Source organism: Scyliorhinus canicula, chromosome 2 (assembly GCF_902713615.1).
Source record: "Scyliorhinus canicula chromosome 2, sScyCan1.1, whole genome shotgun sequence".
Taxonomy (NCBI): domain Eukaryota; kingdom Metazoa; phylum Chordata; class Chondrichthyes; order Carcharhiniformes; family Scyliorhinidae; genus Scyliorhinus; species Scyliorhinus canicula.
Window position 1 is genome coordinate 210,990,774 of NC_052147.1, and position 17,566 is coordinate 211,008,339.

General features: G+C 44.6%; 1 protein-coding gene across 7 annotated transcripts in view; it reads right to left on the bottom strand.

Annotated features, from left to right (window-relative positions):
* kalrna (kalirin RhoGEF kinase a) overlaps positions 1-17,566 on the bottom strand; it is a 1,222,490-nt gene that overhangs the window by 23,780 nt on the left and 1,181,144 nt on the right. For 6 of the 7 annotated variants that reach the window (XM_038789521.1, XM_038789520.1, XM_038789517.1 and 3 more), the window contains 5 exons: positions 17,322-17,484; positions 11,685-11,806; positions 9,314-9,445; positions 6,755-6,922; positions 5,950-6,028 (listed from right to left, as the gene is read on the bottom strand). In XM_038789521.1, coding sequence (XP_038645449.1) covers positions 5,950-6,028; positions 6,755-6,922; positions 9,314-9,445; positions 11,685-11,806; positions 17,322-17,484 — 664 coding nt within the window. Of the gene's footprint in view, positions 1-5,949; positions 6,029-6,754; positions 6,923-9,313; positions 9,446-11,684; positions 11,807-17,321; positions 17,485-17,566 lie in introns of those variants that run through there. The other variant, XM_038789522.1, reaches the window with a different exon arrangement.

Below are 17,566 nucleotides of genomic sequence, written 5' to 3' on the forward strand. Positions count from 1 at the left end.
TCATGGCAACATGTGCTACTGGGACTGTATATAACTGTGCCCATGCCACAAACCTCAGTCCAAATCCAAACCTGTCCAAAATTTCAAGGAAATACCTCCATTCCACCTGGGCGACAGCAGCTCCCGGCACCTGCCATTAACACATTCAAAAGCCTCCTGATATTACTGGACAGTTGTCTGTCTTTTACAAAACCCATGTGGTCTTCTGCTACCATCTCTGGCACACATCCCTCCATCCTTCCTGCCAACATCTTAGCCAACACGTTCACGTCAGTATTTCACAACAAAATGGGCCTATATGACCCACACCCCAACGGATCTTTCCCACTTTTTGGGATTAATGTAATCAACGCCTGTGTTAATGTCTCTGGTAAATCTTCCTTCCCCACAGCGTCATTAAACATCCCCAACAAGTGCAGTGGTTGTTCTATTACAAACACCTTGCAGAACTCCGTTGGAATGCCATTGGACCCTGCTGCATTCCCTGACTTCATTCCCCTAATACATTCAATCACCTCTCAGGCTCAATGGTTCTTCCAATGTTTGCATCTTCTCCATCTCCATCTCAGGAAATCCAACCTATCTAGGAACTTTCCCATGTCCTCTCCTGTTCCACCTGGTGCTGCCCTATATAACTTCCCGTAGTATCTCCGGAATGCATACTTTATCTCTCCCAGTTCTGATACTACCTCCCCCCTTTCCATTCTTACTTTTAAAATTACTCTGGATGCAGCCTGCTTTCTTAGTTGGTGGGCCAGCAAACGGCTCGCCTTCCCCCTGTATTCGTATTGCACCCCTCTGGCCCTTAACTGCCCCACGGCCTTGCCCGTCATCAGCCTGTCTAACTGCACATGCAACCTCTTTCTCTCCGCTAGCAGTTCCTTTGTAGGGGCCTCTGCATATCTCTTGTCCGCCTCAACTATCTCCTCCAACAACTGTCAATTGTCACAAGTAGGCTTCAATGACGTTACTGTGAAAAGCCCCTAGTCGCCACATTACGGCACCTGTTTGGAGAGGCTGGTAAGGGCCTTCTGTCTCTATGCGCTTTAAATGAAATAACCTCCCCTCAGGCCACTGCCTTCAACGCCTCCCAAAAAGTGGCTGCTGACAGCTCCCCGTTCCGGTCAATCTCCACATACTCCTCAATTGTCAACCTCACCTTGTCACAAAAATCCTTGTCTGCCAAAAGACCTGAGTCAAACTTCCAACCCGGCCTCTGGATCCGCCCCTCACTAAGTCGCACCTCTCATCCAATGCGGCGCATGGCCAGATATTATGATTCCCGCTTAATCCGCCTCCACCAACCCTCAACAACACTGCCCAGTGCACGACAAAGAAATCAATCCTCGAATACGTCTTATGTACATGTGAGAAGAAGGAGTATTCCTTCTTCCCCGGGTTCCTAAACCTCCACAGGTCAACCATTCTCATTCGTTCCATAAACCCTCCCAGCTCCTTTGCCAACTTCAACCTTTCCATTGACTTGGGGCATGACCTGTCCACCCTCGGCTCCATCACACAATTGAAATCTCCGCCCATAATCAATTGGTGTGTATCCAGGTTTGGATCACACCCAGCAGACTCCGCATAAATCCCATATCATCCCAATTTGGTGCATATACATTGACTAGCACCATCGGTGCCCCTGAAGCACTCCACTCATGACTAATAATCTTTATTATTGTCAGAAGTAGGCTTACATTAACACTGCAATGAAGTTACTGTGAAAATCCCCTAGTCACCACACTCCAGTGCCTGTTCAGGTACACAGAGGTGGAATTCAGAATGTCCAGTTCACCTAACAAGCAGGTCTTTCGGGACTCTTTCCCGAGTCCTGTACCTCCCTAGAACTGCATTCTCTTATTCACCAAAATGGCCACCCACCATGCCTTCACGTCAAACCCGGCATGGAATACTTGTCCCACCCATCTGTTCCTCAGCCTAATCTGATCTTTGACTCGGAGGTGCATCTCCTACAGGAAGATCGCCTCCGCCTTCAAACACTTCAGATGTGCAAAGGCCTGGGATCTCTTAATCAGTCCATTTAGTCCTCGAATATTCCACAAAACAAATCGCATTGGGGGTCTACGCCGCCTTTCTTCTCTATCACCCGCCATCACCCTTAATCGGCTCAGCTTCTCCTCATGCCACCCTATTTCTGGCCCATCCAAGATGGCCCCCTCTTTGACCATAACCATGCTTGATCTCCACCTTCGCTGCATGCAATTTTCCTGCCCATCTTGCCCCTCCCTCCTTCCACCCTCGCCTCCCCCTCCTCACCTTTCCCCTCCAACGACTTCTCTCACTGGCATTGTCTTCCAGCAATACCCCCGTACAAGCTTATAAACCTGTAACTTGAAAAGGAAAACACAACTTGAAGAAACAACTTTTGACAACAAACATGATCAAAAGAACTCCGCTATCCTCTAGTAACAAACAACAATTGTACCCTTCAAACTTTATAGATGCCGCTTCCTCCTTTTACACCAACTCTCAGATCTCCCCCGCTTGTGGTCTCTTGTAGATTTGTTTGCTTCTTCTGGCATTTCAAGGTAGTATTCTTGACCTTCAAAAGTGACCCACAATTTTGCAGGGTATAAAATCCCGAACCAAATTTTCTTCCGGTATAGGACTGCTTTGGCCTTGTTGAAGCCCATTCGCCTCTTCGCCAGTTCTGTTCCGATATCCTTGCAAATGCGAACCCAGTTGCCTTCCCATTCACAATAATAGTTCTCTCTGGCCCACTGCAAGATTTTTCCTTTTCCAGAAATTTGTGCATCCGCGCAACCATCGCCTGCGGCGGATCACCCGCTCTCGCCCTTTGCCTTAAGGACCTGTGGGCCCTATCTACTTCTGAGACCCTTTCCAGCACTCCCTGCTCCACCAGACCAGCCAACATCTTTGTTCCATGTTTTGTGGTGCTCATCCCCTCCACGCCTTCTGATAGCCCCATTATTCTGGCCTCTGGACCTATTTTCGTGCTCCTCAACATTCACCTTGAGCGATTTACATAGGTCTTCCAGGGCTCCCACCTCCAAGGATCCAATCCAATCACTTGATCGAAGACCACCGCCTCCACCTCTCGCAGCTTCGCTCCTTGTATCTCGAGGCGCTAATCAAAGCGGTCCATTGTTACCTGCAAAGCTATGATGTGGAGATGCCGGCGTTGGACTGGGGTGAGCACAGTAAGAAGTCTTACAACACCAGGTTAAAGTCCAACAGGTTTGTTTCAAACACGAGCTTTCGGAGCACGGCTCCTTCTTCAGGTGAATGCACCTGAAGAAGGAGCCGTGCTCCGAAAGCTCGTGTTTGAAACAAACCTGTTGGACTTTAACCTGGTGTTGTAAGACCTGCAAAGCTGTTACTGCACCCTCGAGGCAGGGCCCTTGACCAGTCCCTTTGCATTTCTCTTTTCTGGGGCCGGAGTTCGTCTTTAATAAAAACCATTGATCGCTCCCTTTGAGCTTTTCCCTCAGGAGCAGACCCTTCTCCTTTTGCTGCCATATTATCAGACTTTGCCGCGCCTGGAGTTCCCTCCACTTTTTGGGCCGGGTTTCTGAGCGATTACTGCCGGGTCCGATAGGTTACCGGCAAAACAGTTACGGGGAATGCTCTCTCTTCCTTAAGTTTTCTTTCCTCAGAGGTGACGCGCTATCGGGGTTTAAAGTGCCAAAACTGTTGTTTTCGAGACGGAGCAGTCCTGTGTGTGGCCGCTTACACCATGGCCGCCACTGGAAGTCTGTGTTCTCATCTCATTTCAATCTTTTGCAAAGTCATCAAGATATTTTCACTTGCATTTTATTATGGGAAATGTGATCACTATTACTCAGATAAGAAATCTGGTCTTACCAAACAGACGTCAAATTTGGTCCAGATAATAAATGTTGGAACCAGGTTGAACTAAGATGCATTGGTCGAGGGATCCAGCGTAACAGACTGGATTTTCAGGGTGTCTGGATGAGGGAACTTTTGACAGGTAAGTTCAAACGGTCTTACCCATGTCCTCCATGCCAAGCTATGCCCGTCTACCCACCCCCATGGCCTCTCACACCCACCCCTCCCAAAGGCAAGCTATGGTCTGCTAATAATAATCTTTATTAATTTCACAAGTAGGCTTACATTAACACTGCAATGAACTTACTGTGAAAATCTCCTAGTCGCCACACTATGACGCCTGTTAGGGTACTGAGGGAGGTTTCAATCTGAGTGACCCAAGCTGGGAATCGAACCTGGGGCTCTGGTGCTTTGTAACAATAGTGCTAACCATTGTGCTTTGGTGCTGCTCACACGTACAACCCTTTATACCCTTCCATACAAAGCTATCCACCTGTACCCACCCCCATGACGTCTCATACCCTCCATGCCACTTCTATGCCCATTCACCCACTATGCACTCTGTACAGAACCAGATAACCTTGTATTAACATTAGGATGTGTGAAAATACTTTCAAAAAGTAACTCATTCTTAACTTAATACCTTCTGGAAAAATAACTTCACACAGCCCTATAAAAGTGTCACTTACTCAGACCCTTACAAGTATCAACAGTAGAAACTGCAAGTGCATAACATCTATTTAGCTTATTCTAATAAACATTGTGCAATTGACAGAATAGATCAGGGAGCAAGAGCTATCAATTGAGCAATGTTTTTCCTGGGGCACTATAGGCTATTGGATGTCTAAGCTCTCAGCCTAGCCCCATTATGCTTTCTTGTCTAAGAGCTATGAAGTGGCATGAGTTAGCATGGATGGGATGTGAGAGCTGTTCTTTATTTTGCTGTGCTTATTACAACTGGGACAAAGTCCAAGAGCTTCAAAGCAGACCTTTTAAACAGCCAGGCTTGGCACTTTACAGCAATTGTGGCTGCCTCCCATCTGTTTATGGGGCCGCTGGACTCAACTCCAGATAGAGTTCACCCACCTGCACACCTTTCAAAAAAATAAATTTAGAGTACCCAATTCATTTTTTCCAATTAATGGGCAATTTAGCATGGCCAATCCACCTACCTGCACATCTTTGGGTTGTGGGGGCGAAACCCATGCAAACACGGGGAGAATGTGCAAACTCCACATGGACAGTGACCCAGAGCCGGGATCAAACCTGGGACGTCGGCGCCGTGAGGCTGCAGGGCTAACCCACTGCGCCACTGTGCTGCCCTTACCCACCTGCACACCTACCCCCAGAATGCAAATCCTGTCTTTGCTGGCACTTTCTCCCAAGATGGATGGGCTGAGCCAGGAGATTTCCTGACTTTTGCTATCAACCTTGTTATGGGCCAGGGTTTAGAGAACCCCAAAGTGTATCATGGAGTTCACCTGACCCACAACTTTTAATAGATTGTGGTATGGGGAGCACAAGGCCCACTCTACAGGTATGGTACAGCAGAAATGGACGAGTATTTTTTAAAAACAAAACAATGTTTATTCTATGAACTCAAGTTAACCTTTCTAAAACAAACAGTGACCATCTTAGCAACCAGTAAATCGAATACACCCCCCTCCCCAAAGAATACAACACTAAGTAATCTGTGTGCTGTTCTTTTAACATCCAAAAGACTTAACAAACCTCCAAACAGGAGCTCATCAGGTTTTACATTTAAGACTGAAAACATTTATACTTCTTCTGAATTCACTAAATGATCCATAGATAGTTTTTTAATGGCAGTGATCAACAGCAGTGCAGCTCACTTTTAACTTCAGATTCAGCTCACTGAAAAACACACACACCCAAGCTTTCTCAAACTGAAACTAAAAAAGCAGAAGTGGAGCTCAGCTCCACCCACACTCTGACATCACTCCAGTAACATGAGCAGCTTCATTTCTTAAAGGTACATTTCTTAAACAACCATTTCTTAAACGGTACTCTCACATGACAACTTTGAGGATTAAAATCCAGCCCAATATACCTTCCAAATCTTTAAATCACCTTTGTAATCCAAATTTACATTACCTTCCAATTTCAAATAGTTCTGTGTAAGCCGATTCAAAGTTATCCTTCCACGGAATCCTTGAGTTATCACTTGTTGGCTCTGCGAAGAGATCACAAGAAATTAGAAGGAACAGTTTCTGAAGGGGAAATTGAGCCAGGATTGATTCAGTTAACATAATTAAAGAAAATCAAATAACAAAAGTCACTGAGAACAATTATACCCAGAATTGTGATGGATCACTATCTCATCTGGCCGACAAGTTAACCTCACCAGATTAACTATGAGTTTAATTAGTTAATCATTGGTTGTTGCGCAGACAGTGAGCGTGATTGTAAATTTGGGTCAGAAATTTACAATTATCTGAATGTACATGAAAGTGGGCAAATAGTTCTGCAACTCAGTTCTACCAAACTTGTCTGATTTAGGATCAGGCTAGTCTAAGAAGATAAAATGAATCTGAAATTGTTTTCATGAGCTGAAAAAAAACAACAATGATCCTCAGTGAAGCTTTGACAGGTATTTGAGCAGAATTTGGATTTAGTCTCGGTATCACTGAATTTTCACATTCTTATGAACAAATCTCTAGGAAAAGCTTCATTACTGAACCACCAATACATCACAGGTTGCAAAATTTCAGTGTCACCTCTGGACAAGCGATCTTCCAGATTTTTCAGACAAAGCATTCTGTATATTATTTATTTTGAATCTTTTTGTTTTAGGAGTAAACATAAAGAGCAGACATGATAAATTAGTGTTTCATTTTTCTGAAGTGTTCTCAGTGAACAATTTCTTACAGTTAGGTAATCCAAATTTAGTTTCACTTACCATTGCTGCACGACAGGGTTACAAAATCAGATGGCTCACTTGGTGAGCTGATTCCCCAGGGATTACTTGCACTGACTCGGAACTGGTACTGACAGCCTGGAAGCAGGTCCTCAATCACAAGGTAGGTGTCCAAAGTGGATGCTACTGATTGCTGCCATGCCAGTGTTCCTAAACATTGAAGGATTCCTATATTATTTTCTCCATTTCAGTGCAAATACTTGTCTTTCATCAACTATATTATTGTCTTCATTTTAACAAATCATGGCATCTAAGCTAACATGGTTGGCAGGACTTTGTTGGATTTTACTGGTTTTCTGACTAAAGAGGGAAATTGTGAAAAATCACTGCCAAACATAAAAGATAAAAAGTTACTTTAGCTTCTGCATTACATCAAAACAGTTTATGAACGGTTACATGTACATTCTTAGTTATATCATTAGCCCATTAAGGTTAGATGTCGTTCAAAATGCAAAAAAGAGTTACTTGAAGGGATGATGGTGGAGAGGTAATGACAAACATTCAATGAGCGCATGGGGGAACTGCACGTCTAAAGATGTGCAGGTTAGGTGGATTGACCATGCTAAATTGCCCCGAGTGTCCAAAAAGGTTAGTTGGGGTTACGGGGATAGGGTGGAAGCGCTCTTTCCAAGGGCCGGTGCAGACTCGATGGGCCGAATGGCTTCCTTCTGCACTGTAAATTCTATGATTGCATCGCATTTACATTCTATGAACAATTGCTCATTCCTGTCTGGCGCAAAAATAAAACAAGAAAGGTGGCCAAATCATTAAAAAGGAAATTAGAGGTAGTATTAAATCTAAGGAAGAGGCATACAAATTGGCCACAAAAAACAGCAGACCTGAGGATTGGGAAATGTTTAGAATTCAGCAAAGACAGAAAAAGGGACTGATTAAGAAGGGGAAAATAGAGTACGAGAGTAAACTTACAGGGAACATAAAATCTGACTGTAAAAGGGCCCTTCGAGCCTGCCTGCCATTCAATATGATCATGGCTGATCATCCAACTCAATAACGCGTTCATGCTTTCCCCCCATTTCCTTTGATCCCTTCAACCCAAGAGCTATATCATTCCTTCTTGAAAGCATACAATGTTTAGGCTCAACTGCTTTCTGTTGTTGCATATTCCACAGGCTCACCACTCTCTGGGTGAAGAGATTTCTCCTCATCTCAGTCCTAAATGGTTTATCCCGTATCCTTAGACTGTGACCCCTGGTTTTCACTCTCCCGCCATTGGGAACATCCTTCCTGCATCTACCCTGTCTAGTCTTGTTAGAATTTTTATAAGTTTCTACAAGATCCCTCCTCATTCCTCTAAACTCCAGCAAATATAATCCTAACCGACTGATCAAGAAGGGAGGGAGTCAGAAGATGTAAAATTATAGGCCAGTTAGTTACATTAGCCACTTTCTAGGTGGAACACGAAAAAAAACTCCAAAGCACCACCTCGCAGGTGAAACCACCCATTACATTCAAATTTCCCCCAGTGTATGCTCCTTAACAAAGTTATTTGCCTCATCCAAGGAGACAATCCAATCATCATGATCTGAGACTGCCTCCTCCACCTTCTGGATCTTTGAATTCCGTGCCTCCAACCGCAGGTCCACCCTGTCCAGAGGTGCCCGAATTGCCTCAGTCACTTCTGCCAGATCGTCCGTGACCCCTGTCTCTGTCTTCTAAACTCCTCCGTCAAAACCCCCCACCCCCACCAATCTCTCAGCCGTCCTGAGCACGCAACAGCGACACAGATTCGTCCACCATGTTTTCCCCTCCTATGCCACGTGGGCCTTCTGAGTTCGATCAGGGCCCTTGTTCGACACACTCCTTGTATGGTAGTCTGCAGACATCTCACACCGGAGGAAGATTCCAAACTCTTCATCTATATCTCTTTTTTACCTGCACTCATTAAACGGGAAAAAAGGGTCATAAACCAAATCCCCAGGCAGGTGCCACCTTATGCATGACCATTCACTTCATGGTCACCACCAGAAGTCTAGAAGGGGGCTTCTGATGTAGGTGCCTCTCCCCCACCTTCCCACCTGAGATTGGGGATTAAAAATATTCATTTTTTTTCTCCTTGGCACCCGCCAACCTAAACATGGAGGCTGGGTGGGAAAAGGCTCTTAAATGACTACTTCAGCTTGGCCTCAATAGAGGCATGGGCCCATTTCCTGTCTGAGGCCCTGTCCGTCCCATCGTAAAATCACATCTGGCTCGACATGGGCGGTTCCTGGAGAGAATCCTGTCCATGCAATTTCATATCCCCACCGCACTTCAAAACACATCTGGGGGTGGGGGGGCCCTACAATTCAGGCCCACGTTTTTTCCTTTTATTTTCCGTGAACGTGCTTTTGAAATTACTTTAAATGCGGCGGACCATAAATAAACTGAGATGAACAGGAAAGATACTTCTTCACTCTTTGCAGGAGTAAATGGGAAGAATGGGAGACAGAACATTATTCAAACATTCTATGTAAACATTTTCTTTATAAAATGCTATTGACATACAATATTCTGGATAAAATGCATTGTGTCATGGATTACCTTCTTCTCTGTATTCGACAGTGTAACTGGAAATGGTGCAATTTCCTGTACTTGCTGGAGGTAACCATCTCAGGATAACAGAGCTATTGCTTCTCTCCTGGGCAATCGGCCGGCCTGGGGCTGCTGGTACACCTGAGAGAGGGGAGAAAGTTAACAGGGCAGATACAGGCCAATAAGTCACAACTAAAAGTGATTTGCGAGAACAGAAATTAGTTTCAGTATTTGAGGCAAGGGTGATGGAATCAAGAATTTCAAATAGTTTAGTGAATTGCTGTTTGAGGTGTCTTGCTGCTGTAGCCACCGAAGTTGGCCACTGCCCGACATAAAATGGAGAATTGAAATGCATGCAGGGAAAATTGGACAATGTCAGGAAGACAAGCAGGCTGCAGAATCTCTCTGTGTATTCTGTCTGCAGAGAAACCAGACAGCACTGAAACTAACAAGTTTGCATACTAATTGAGCGATTCCCGGGCACAATGGACACAATCGCGAATAACAAAGGTCAAGCTGGACTCTTAGGCGCCAGCAGGAGTCCCGGACAATAAGTTACAAACAGCCCCAAGAACCGCCCAGCGATCGGGAAACAGCCCCAGTATTGGGGAATTCAAACCAATTGATTGGTATGAGGTCCAATCGATTGCAAGCAGGTATAGGGTCCGCCCAGATGGGCGCGAAGCCCCTGTGACCTATAAAGGACAGATCCCAAGTCCAGCTCTCTCTCTTAGCCGGCCCTCCCAGCAGAACACCTTTGCAGCAGCTCTCTAAGAACTTGAACGTGAGAAGGAGAGGCCTGGCTAGCAGTTACACCGACAAATAAGTGTCAACCAACGCTCGCTACGAGAATAGACACTCCTGACCCCTTAGCCCGTACCAACTGGGAAGTTTATAGTCTCAGGACAGAACAAGAGGCCATTGTTCCCTGATACAGTGTGTTCCCTTATCGAAGATAAGTATTGGCTTATAGTGATAGGAATAGTTTAGTCCGTTAGTATTAGTTGCATGAGTATCGATTTACTGTGTAATAATAAATGTGTTTGATTGAACCTTACTAACTGGTGTATTGAGTCATTGATCTGAACTTGAACTTGAACCTCGTGGCGGTATCATAAGGATACCTGGCGACTAGAGCTAAGGAATAATACACAGCCAATTGAGTGTAAAGCACACTCACCAGAACGAGCAACACTGCAACACAGGAGATTGAGATAACCCATTTTCCTCTTCGCATTACACCCAAGTGCTAAACCTAGAATATTTATTGCGGCTATAAAAATATCATTGCCAGCATTTACTTGACTGCATTATTAACAATTTTCCTGCCTTCCATTGTAGCTTGGAGTGAAAATCCTGCTGCCCTATTAATGGAAAGGAATTATAATCCCATATTACGTTTTGGTGAAGCATTATTAAAGTAATACCTTTTAGCTGTCATCCTGCTCACAATGAGACTCATGCGAACGCTTGGTGGTCATTTGAAAACAGAATTGGGAAAGATGCACAGAAAATGTGGGGAAAACTCCGTAAATCAGGCAGCAGCTGTTCAAAATCGAAACAACGGCTGGGATTCCACTCCACCCACCCCCCGCGGCGGGTCTTCCGGCGGTAGAGACAACTTGCCATTGGCTGCCGGCGGGATCATCTGGCCTTGTGGAAGTCAAAAGCCTTTTGGGCAGGACCAGAAGATCACGCCGATGGAAAGGGCTGGAAAATCCACCCCCCCTCCGCCCTTTAACTCTGTTTCTCTCCATGGATGCTGCCTGATCTGCTGAGTTTCCCAGCACATTTTGTTCTTAGTTCAGATTTCCAGCATCTATAATGTTTTACTTTTGTACCAGTGGGGAAAATGCATTCAAGCAAGTGCGTTATTATATTGGAATGGTAGAAACATTAAAAGGGGGGTTCCTTTTCCAGAAGGTTTAAGTGATTCTGTTTTTTTTCCAACTCAGTTTCAATAGAAATGAGATTAACGCCTCTGGTAGAGTACACAGCATGGTAATGGAAACATTCCCTTTACTGGTTTGTTCATCAGAGTAACTAAATCCTGGCTGGTAAATTACAAGTGTACTGCAAACATAAGCAACTGGCTCATTTATTAATGTAGAGTTTGCCTTACCTCTTTGTAATCACAGATTTAAAGCTCAATCCAATCCAGCCTCACTCTCCAGTGACTATTCCCAAATGCAAATTGGATCTGAGCTGCCAATATTTTTTACTGTGTAAAATAGTCATTAAACTGCCAACCAGCCAAATACCAGAGCAATTCTACTTCATTACTATTCCAAACAGGAGGTTCAAAAATGGGGAGCGATTTGAAGGAGAAAATGTTTGTCAAGAAGTTAGATACAGAAAATGATTTGAAAAATGGAGTTACCCTGAACTTTGATTGTAGCTGAAGATGATGTTGATCCTATTTCATTCACTGCCAGACAGCTGTATATTCCACTGTCTTGAGGCATGATATTACAAATTTTAAGCATAACCTCTCCAGAGTCACTATAAAATGAAATCAACAACATGTTCTTTTAGTTACTGGAAAGCTGACAAATTTTCACAAGCAATTTAATAAATACTGTTAAGTAGATCCATATTTGGTGAATCTCATAACCACAGAGGTCTTTCAATTCAAACAAATGTAGCCATTCAGATCACCCATTTTGTCCCTACATCTTGTACAATTATCCTATTATGATTCAACCCAACTTAATTCAGTTCTTGGAAGAAATCAATAAACAGTTACATTTTCCAGAAAGGTAAAGTTTTGTTTATTTTGTGGACCTTCAGATGATTTAACAAAATCACAGGACGGCAAATTGAACATTATCAATCTGTACTATTCATAGAATCACTACAGTACAGAAGGAGGCCATTCTCCCCATCAAGTCTACACAGACCTCTGAAAGAGCACCTTACCTAGGCTCACGCCCCCATCCTATCTCCATAACCCAATAACCCCACCTAACCTTATGGACTTTCAGGGAGCCACCTGATTGGGAGTTTTGATTGTTCTCATGAGAAGGTGCCAAGGACATCCTCTCTCAATATCCTGACATCCAATCCAGCCCCTTACCCAATGTCAGTAGGCAGCCTCTAGACAGTGTGGTTTACCACCACTTCCCACCGACCTCTTCACCAGAACAGCTGGTAAAATAGCTGATTGTTTGAATCCTGGAGTTAAAATACTTGGAATCCAATTTCTGAAACAGTGTTTACTCACATTCCTTATCCATAGAAAACTAGCCTGGTGTTAAAATCAGACCTAACTTCTTTGCGTCCGCACTATCCCTGCTCCTCAACATATTAAAGATTACGGGGGTCAGTGGATGAGGAGCTTGAGGACCAAGATGTCCGAGGCATTGACTTTAAAAGATTTACAATTCCACATCATTGATATGATGTGCAAGTACGAGATACGTTCTGTAATCCAGGTGATGAAACTTTGGACGAGCCCACAATGACCTGTGTAATACTATCACAGGTGGTATGGCTTGACAAGTGGGACTCCCAGCTAATTGTCCAGGTCCAGGATATTGATGCAGCCTCTGGACACCATAAGATAGCTTTAAGCTACTTGTTACTTTCAGAGTGGCGACAATGACTACTAAACAGATAATTTAACCTTACCCTATATCGAGGCTTCCTGGACTTAATTGGGACGATTGTACCAGCTCTGAATAAAGTCCTGTGACACGTTAAGTCTCAGAGTTAGGTTGAGATTGGTGTATGATACAGATTTGGCTTACCCACACTGCACTGCTCATGGATAAATAATACATTGATTTTAAAATTCTCTTCCTGGTTTTCAGATACCTCTTTTGCCCCACCCCTCTAATTCTGGCCTCCTGGTCTTAATTGCTCCACCACTGGTGGCTGCCAAGATCCTAAACTCTGAAATTTCTACCCTAAACCTCTCGTTCCTCCTTTAATTCACTCTTTAAACTCCCATCTTTGACTGAGCTTTTCTTCGCCTGCCCTAATATTTCCTGTATGGTTTGGTGTTATATTTTGTTTTAATAATGCCCCCGTCAAGCAACTTAGGACACTGTATTACATTGAAAACATTCGAGAAATCCAAGTTGTTATTGTAGTATACAAAAGCACAATTCATAGAAAAGTGATTGAGAAATTCTGAAGGCAAATTTTAAAGCCAATGGAACTGAACATCTTTTTCATGGCAACATGTCCCTCCCTGTGTAGCACTTAATGACATGTTGGAGCCTCCTATAATTCTCAGGTGATTCTCAGTATAATTTTGCTTTTAATTCATTAAAGAATAATCATTATTCTCTCTTATTCCCAAACCTTGACAATTCCACATATTAAGCCGAATGATGTGTTCATAATCAGGCTTTAAAAAAGCTGCTGCATCAATTTTGTTGAATTCTTCATATAAAACAAGAAGCACACATAACCCAGAAAGTTAATTTGAAGGAACTGAAGTTTTTGGAAACTACATTTTAGCAGCTTATGGAATTAGATATAACTTATTTTGGGACGGAATGAAATGAACAGATGAACAGATTCTGAAAATTAGCAGTTCATTTTCATTTTAATTTGGCTCAATTAAATGTGTGATTAACAGTGGGACCAGAATTGCTGGCAAAGATCTTGGCCACGTGCATAGAGGATTAGAGGATTGTGTTCCAGGGGAATAGGGGAGGACCAGACGGAATTTGTGAAAGGACGACACCTGACATCCAACATTAGGCGGCTCCTAAATGTAATAACGATGCCTGCGGAGGAGTGCGAGGTCGAGGTGGTGGTGCCCATGGATGCAGAAAAGGCCTTTAATCGGGTGGAGTGGAAGTACCTGTGGGATGTCCTGGGAAAGTTTGGGTTTGGGCAGGGACTTGTGGATTGGGTCCGGTTGCTACATCAGGCACCGGTGGCGAATGTAAGGATCAACCGGGCCCGGTCAGAGTATTTTAGTCTGTGCAGGGGGACAAGGCAGGGGTGCCCACTCTCCCCACTACTGTTTGCCCTGGCCATAGAGCCTTTGGCAATGGCACTGAGGGCATTGAACATTTGGCGGGGGATAGTGAGGGGGGGGGGGGGGGGGTGGTGGAGCACAGGGTCTCGCTCTATGCGGATGATTTACTCCTTTATATAACAGACCTGTTGGGGGTATCGCAGGAATTATGAGGATACTGGAGGAATTTGGCCAGCTCTCAGGTTACAAACTGAATATGGGCAAGAGTGAGGTTTTTGTGATGCAGGCAAGGGGGCAGGAGAGGAGACTGAGGGAGATGCCGTTCAAAGGCGGAAGGAGTTTTAGGAATCTGGGGATTCAGGTGGAAAGGGACTGAGGTCAGCTTCATAAATTAATTTGGGCAGGGTGATTGAGCAAATGAAAGGGGTCTTCCGTAGGTGGGACGTGCTCCCGCTGTCATTGGCGGGGAGGGTACAGACAGTGAAGATGACAGTCCTCCCAAGATTGCGGTTTTTGTTTCAGTGTCTTCCAATCTTCATCCCCAAGGCATTTTTTAGTAAGGTGAACACAGCGATCTCGGGTTTTATATGAGGGTGAAAAAGGTTATTCTTGAGGGGGGGTTTGGTGAGCGGGACTTGGCCCTTCTGAACTTTACTAACTATTACTTATTACTGGGCGACCAATATTTTGATGGTTAGGAAATGGGTAGTTGGGGGAGGGGTTTGTATGGGAGTGAGTGGAGGCGGCATCTTGCAAGGGCACGAGTCTGAAGGCTCGGTTAACAGCACCTCTGCCATTCTCGACAGCTCGTTACTCCGCAAGCCCAGTGGTAGTGGCAGCCCTGAGAGTGTGGGGGCAATGGAGGCAGCACATAAGACTTGAGGGGGCATCGGTGGGGTCACCGATTTGTGAAAACCACCGGTTTGCTCCGGGGGAGGCTGGATGGGGGCTTCAGGAAGTGGCTGCGAGCAGGGACTGAGAGATTTGGGGATCTCTTCATTGAGGAGGGTTTCCTGAGCCCGGAGGAGCTAGAGGAGGAGTTTGAGTTACCGGGTGGGAACGGATTCCGGTAGCTGTAGGTATGGGACTTTGTCCCCAGGCAAGTTCCAAGCTTCATTCGCCTTCTAATGGGTCTACAGGATAAGGTGATGTCTAAAACAGGGGTTAGGGAGGGGAGGGTCTCGGAAATATACAAGGAACTGATGGAGTGGGAAGGGGTCCCAATTGGGGAGGTGAAGAGGAAGTGGGAGTAAGAGTTGGGAGAGGAATTGGAAGTCAGGCTATGGCAGAAGGCCTCAAGAGTCAATGCATCCTCGTTGTGCGCCAGGCTTAGCCTGATCCAGTTCAAGGTGGTCCACAGGGCTCATATGACTGTGGCTGGATGAGTAGGTTTTTTTGAGGGGGTGGAGGACAGATGTGGCTGTGCGGGGGAAGCCCGGTGAATCATGTACATATGTTTTGGGCTTGTCCGAAGCTGAGGGGATTTTGGCAGGGATTCTCAGAAGTCATGTCAGAGGTCCTGGGAGGAAGGTTGACTATGTGTCCAGAGGTGGCAATATTTGGAGTGTCGGAAGATCCAGGAGCCCAGGAGGTGAGAGAGGCCATCGTTTTGGCCTTTGCCTCCCTGTTGGCCTGGAGACGGATTTTGCTGGACTGGAGGGACTCTGAGCCTCCAAAGTCAGGGGTGTGGGTCAGTGACACGGCAGGGTTTCTGAGGCTAGAGAAGATTAAGTTCGTTAAGGGGTTCATTACATGGGGTTTTCACAGAGCTGGCAGCTGTTCATCGACTTCTTCAAGGAAAATTAACCGTCAGTGGGGTGGGGGGGGGGGGGGGTGGAATGGAAGTGAAGAATAAGGGCAGGGAATCTAATATAAGGGTAGCTAGGAGTTAGGGCGGAGGAGGTTGGGTATGTTATTGTGGGGCTTTTGCGTGTGTTGGACCGCTCTGTTGTTTAGAATGTTAAAATGTTAAAATTATAAATGCCTCAATAAAATATTTTCTAAAAAAGACAATGGGACTAGAGATTGTCTGATTCTCTTGCCATTCAACATGTGAACTTCTGACAGGTGCCATTCCTCTCTACCTGGTTGATTTACACTTTCAACCTCCAATGCCTGCAATTAGACCAAAGTCATGGGAGCAGAAGTTACCCATTTGGTCATCAAGACTTTTGTTTTGCAAAATGCTAAAAAGCTGGTGCATTGGTCGAAAAGTTGATTTCAGTGTAAAAAGTTGATGGTTGGCATTATTGCACATCAGTGTGCAAGGATTGAGATGGCTCCCACAAGAGCAAAGGGTAGCAAAGGGTAGATTTGCTGCAGGCTCTGATATTACTGCTATTGCATGGGCAGCCTGGGTCTGCTTTCTGGCATTTCTGCAGATATTAGAGGGGAAGGATAGCACACTCCATATTTGTTGATGCCCTAAGAGTCACTGCCATCCTCCATGTTCTCTAATGGAAAGAGCATTTGTGCAATTTGGAGCTTGGTTGAAGCCTGTTTTTCTCTATAATCTCAGATGAAGCCTTTAATGACAAATGAAGATTTGTAGAAGAAAATAGAAGCCTTTGAAATGAAATGCAAAAGAAAAGCTCAAAATTCCATGTGCAGACCACAAGACAAATGAAGAGGAGTTTGAAATGACAAGAACAAAAAGAACTCTAAAAGTGACATCCAGAAAAGAAAATGTCTGCGTTTCAGCTTTTTGATCAGAGCTGCAAATCTATGGACACCTCTTCCAGAGACCAACGCGGAGGACAACGGAAAGAGGAGTCGGCTTAGAAATAGTTAAATGGTGGGTGTCAAATGGGAGTTACAGACGAGCGACAGTTGATGAGTGAGAGTGATGCAAAGCAGACTAGCGTGACGTACAATGACTACAGATCACATGGCAGGAATAGCTAGAAGCAGGACAGCAGGAATTAAATCAGTCTTACTTGCTATGGATGTTTTTCTGAAGCTTTGACAAATGAGAAAAGACTGAAACCTCTTTTGTCGACACACATTCATTTTAAGCACTGAAAAATGTTTCCACTTCTGAAGTTGCACTAGATTTTGTGGCGATCTAGCTGATCAGGTTACCTGAACGATAGAGTGTAGCGAGTGTCGGTGACAAGAACATTTTGATCTGGTCCTTTCCAGCTAACAGCAGGTTTGGGTCGCCCACATACTTTACATCGCAATATGACTGTTTCACCAATAGAACATGTCAAATCGGACAAGGGGATGAGAAATTCAGGCGACACTATTGCAAAAGGAAATATTGGTATTAGTAAAAATAAAATCTATGATGCAAACCATGTACAATATATAAATAGTCTACAGTT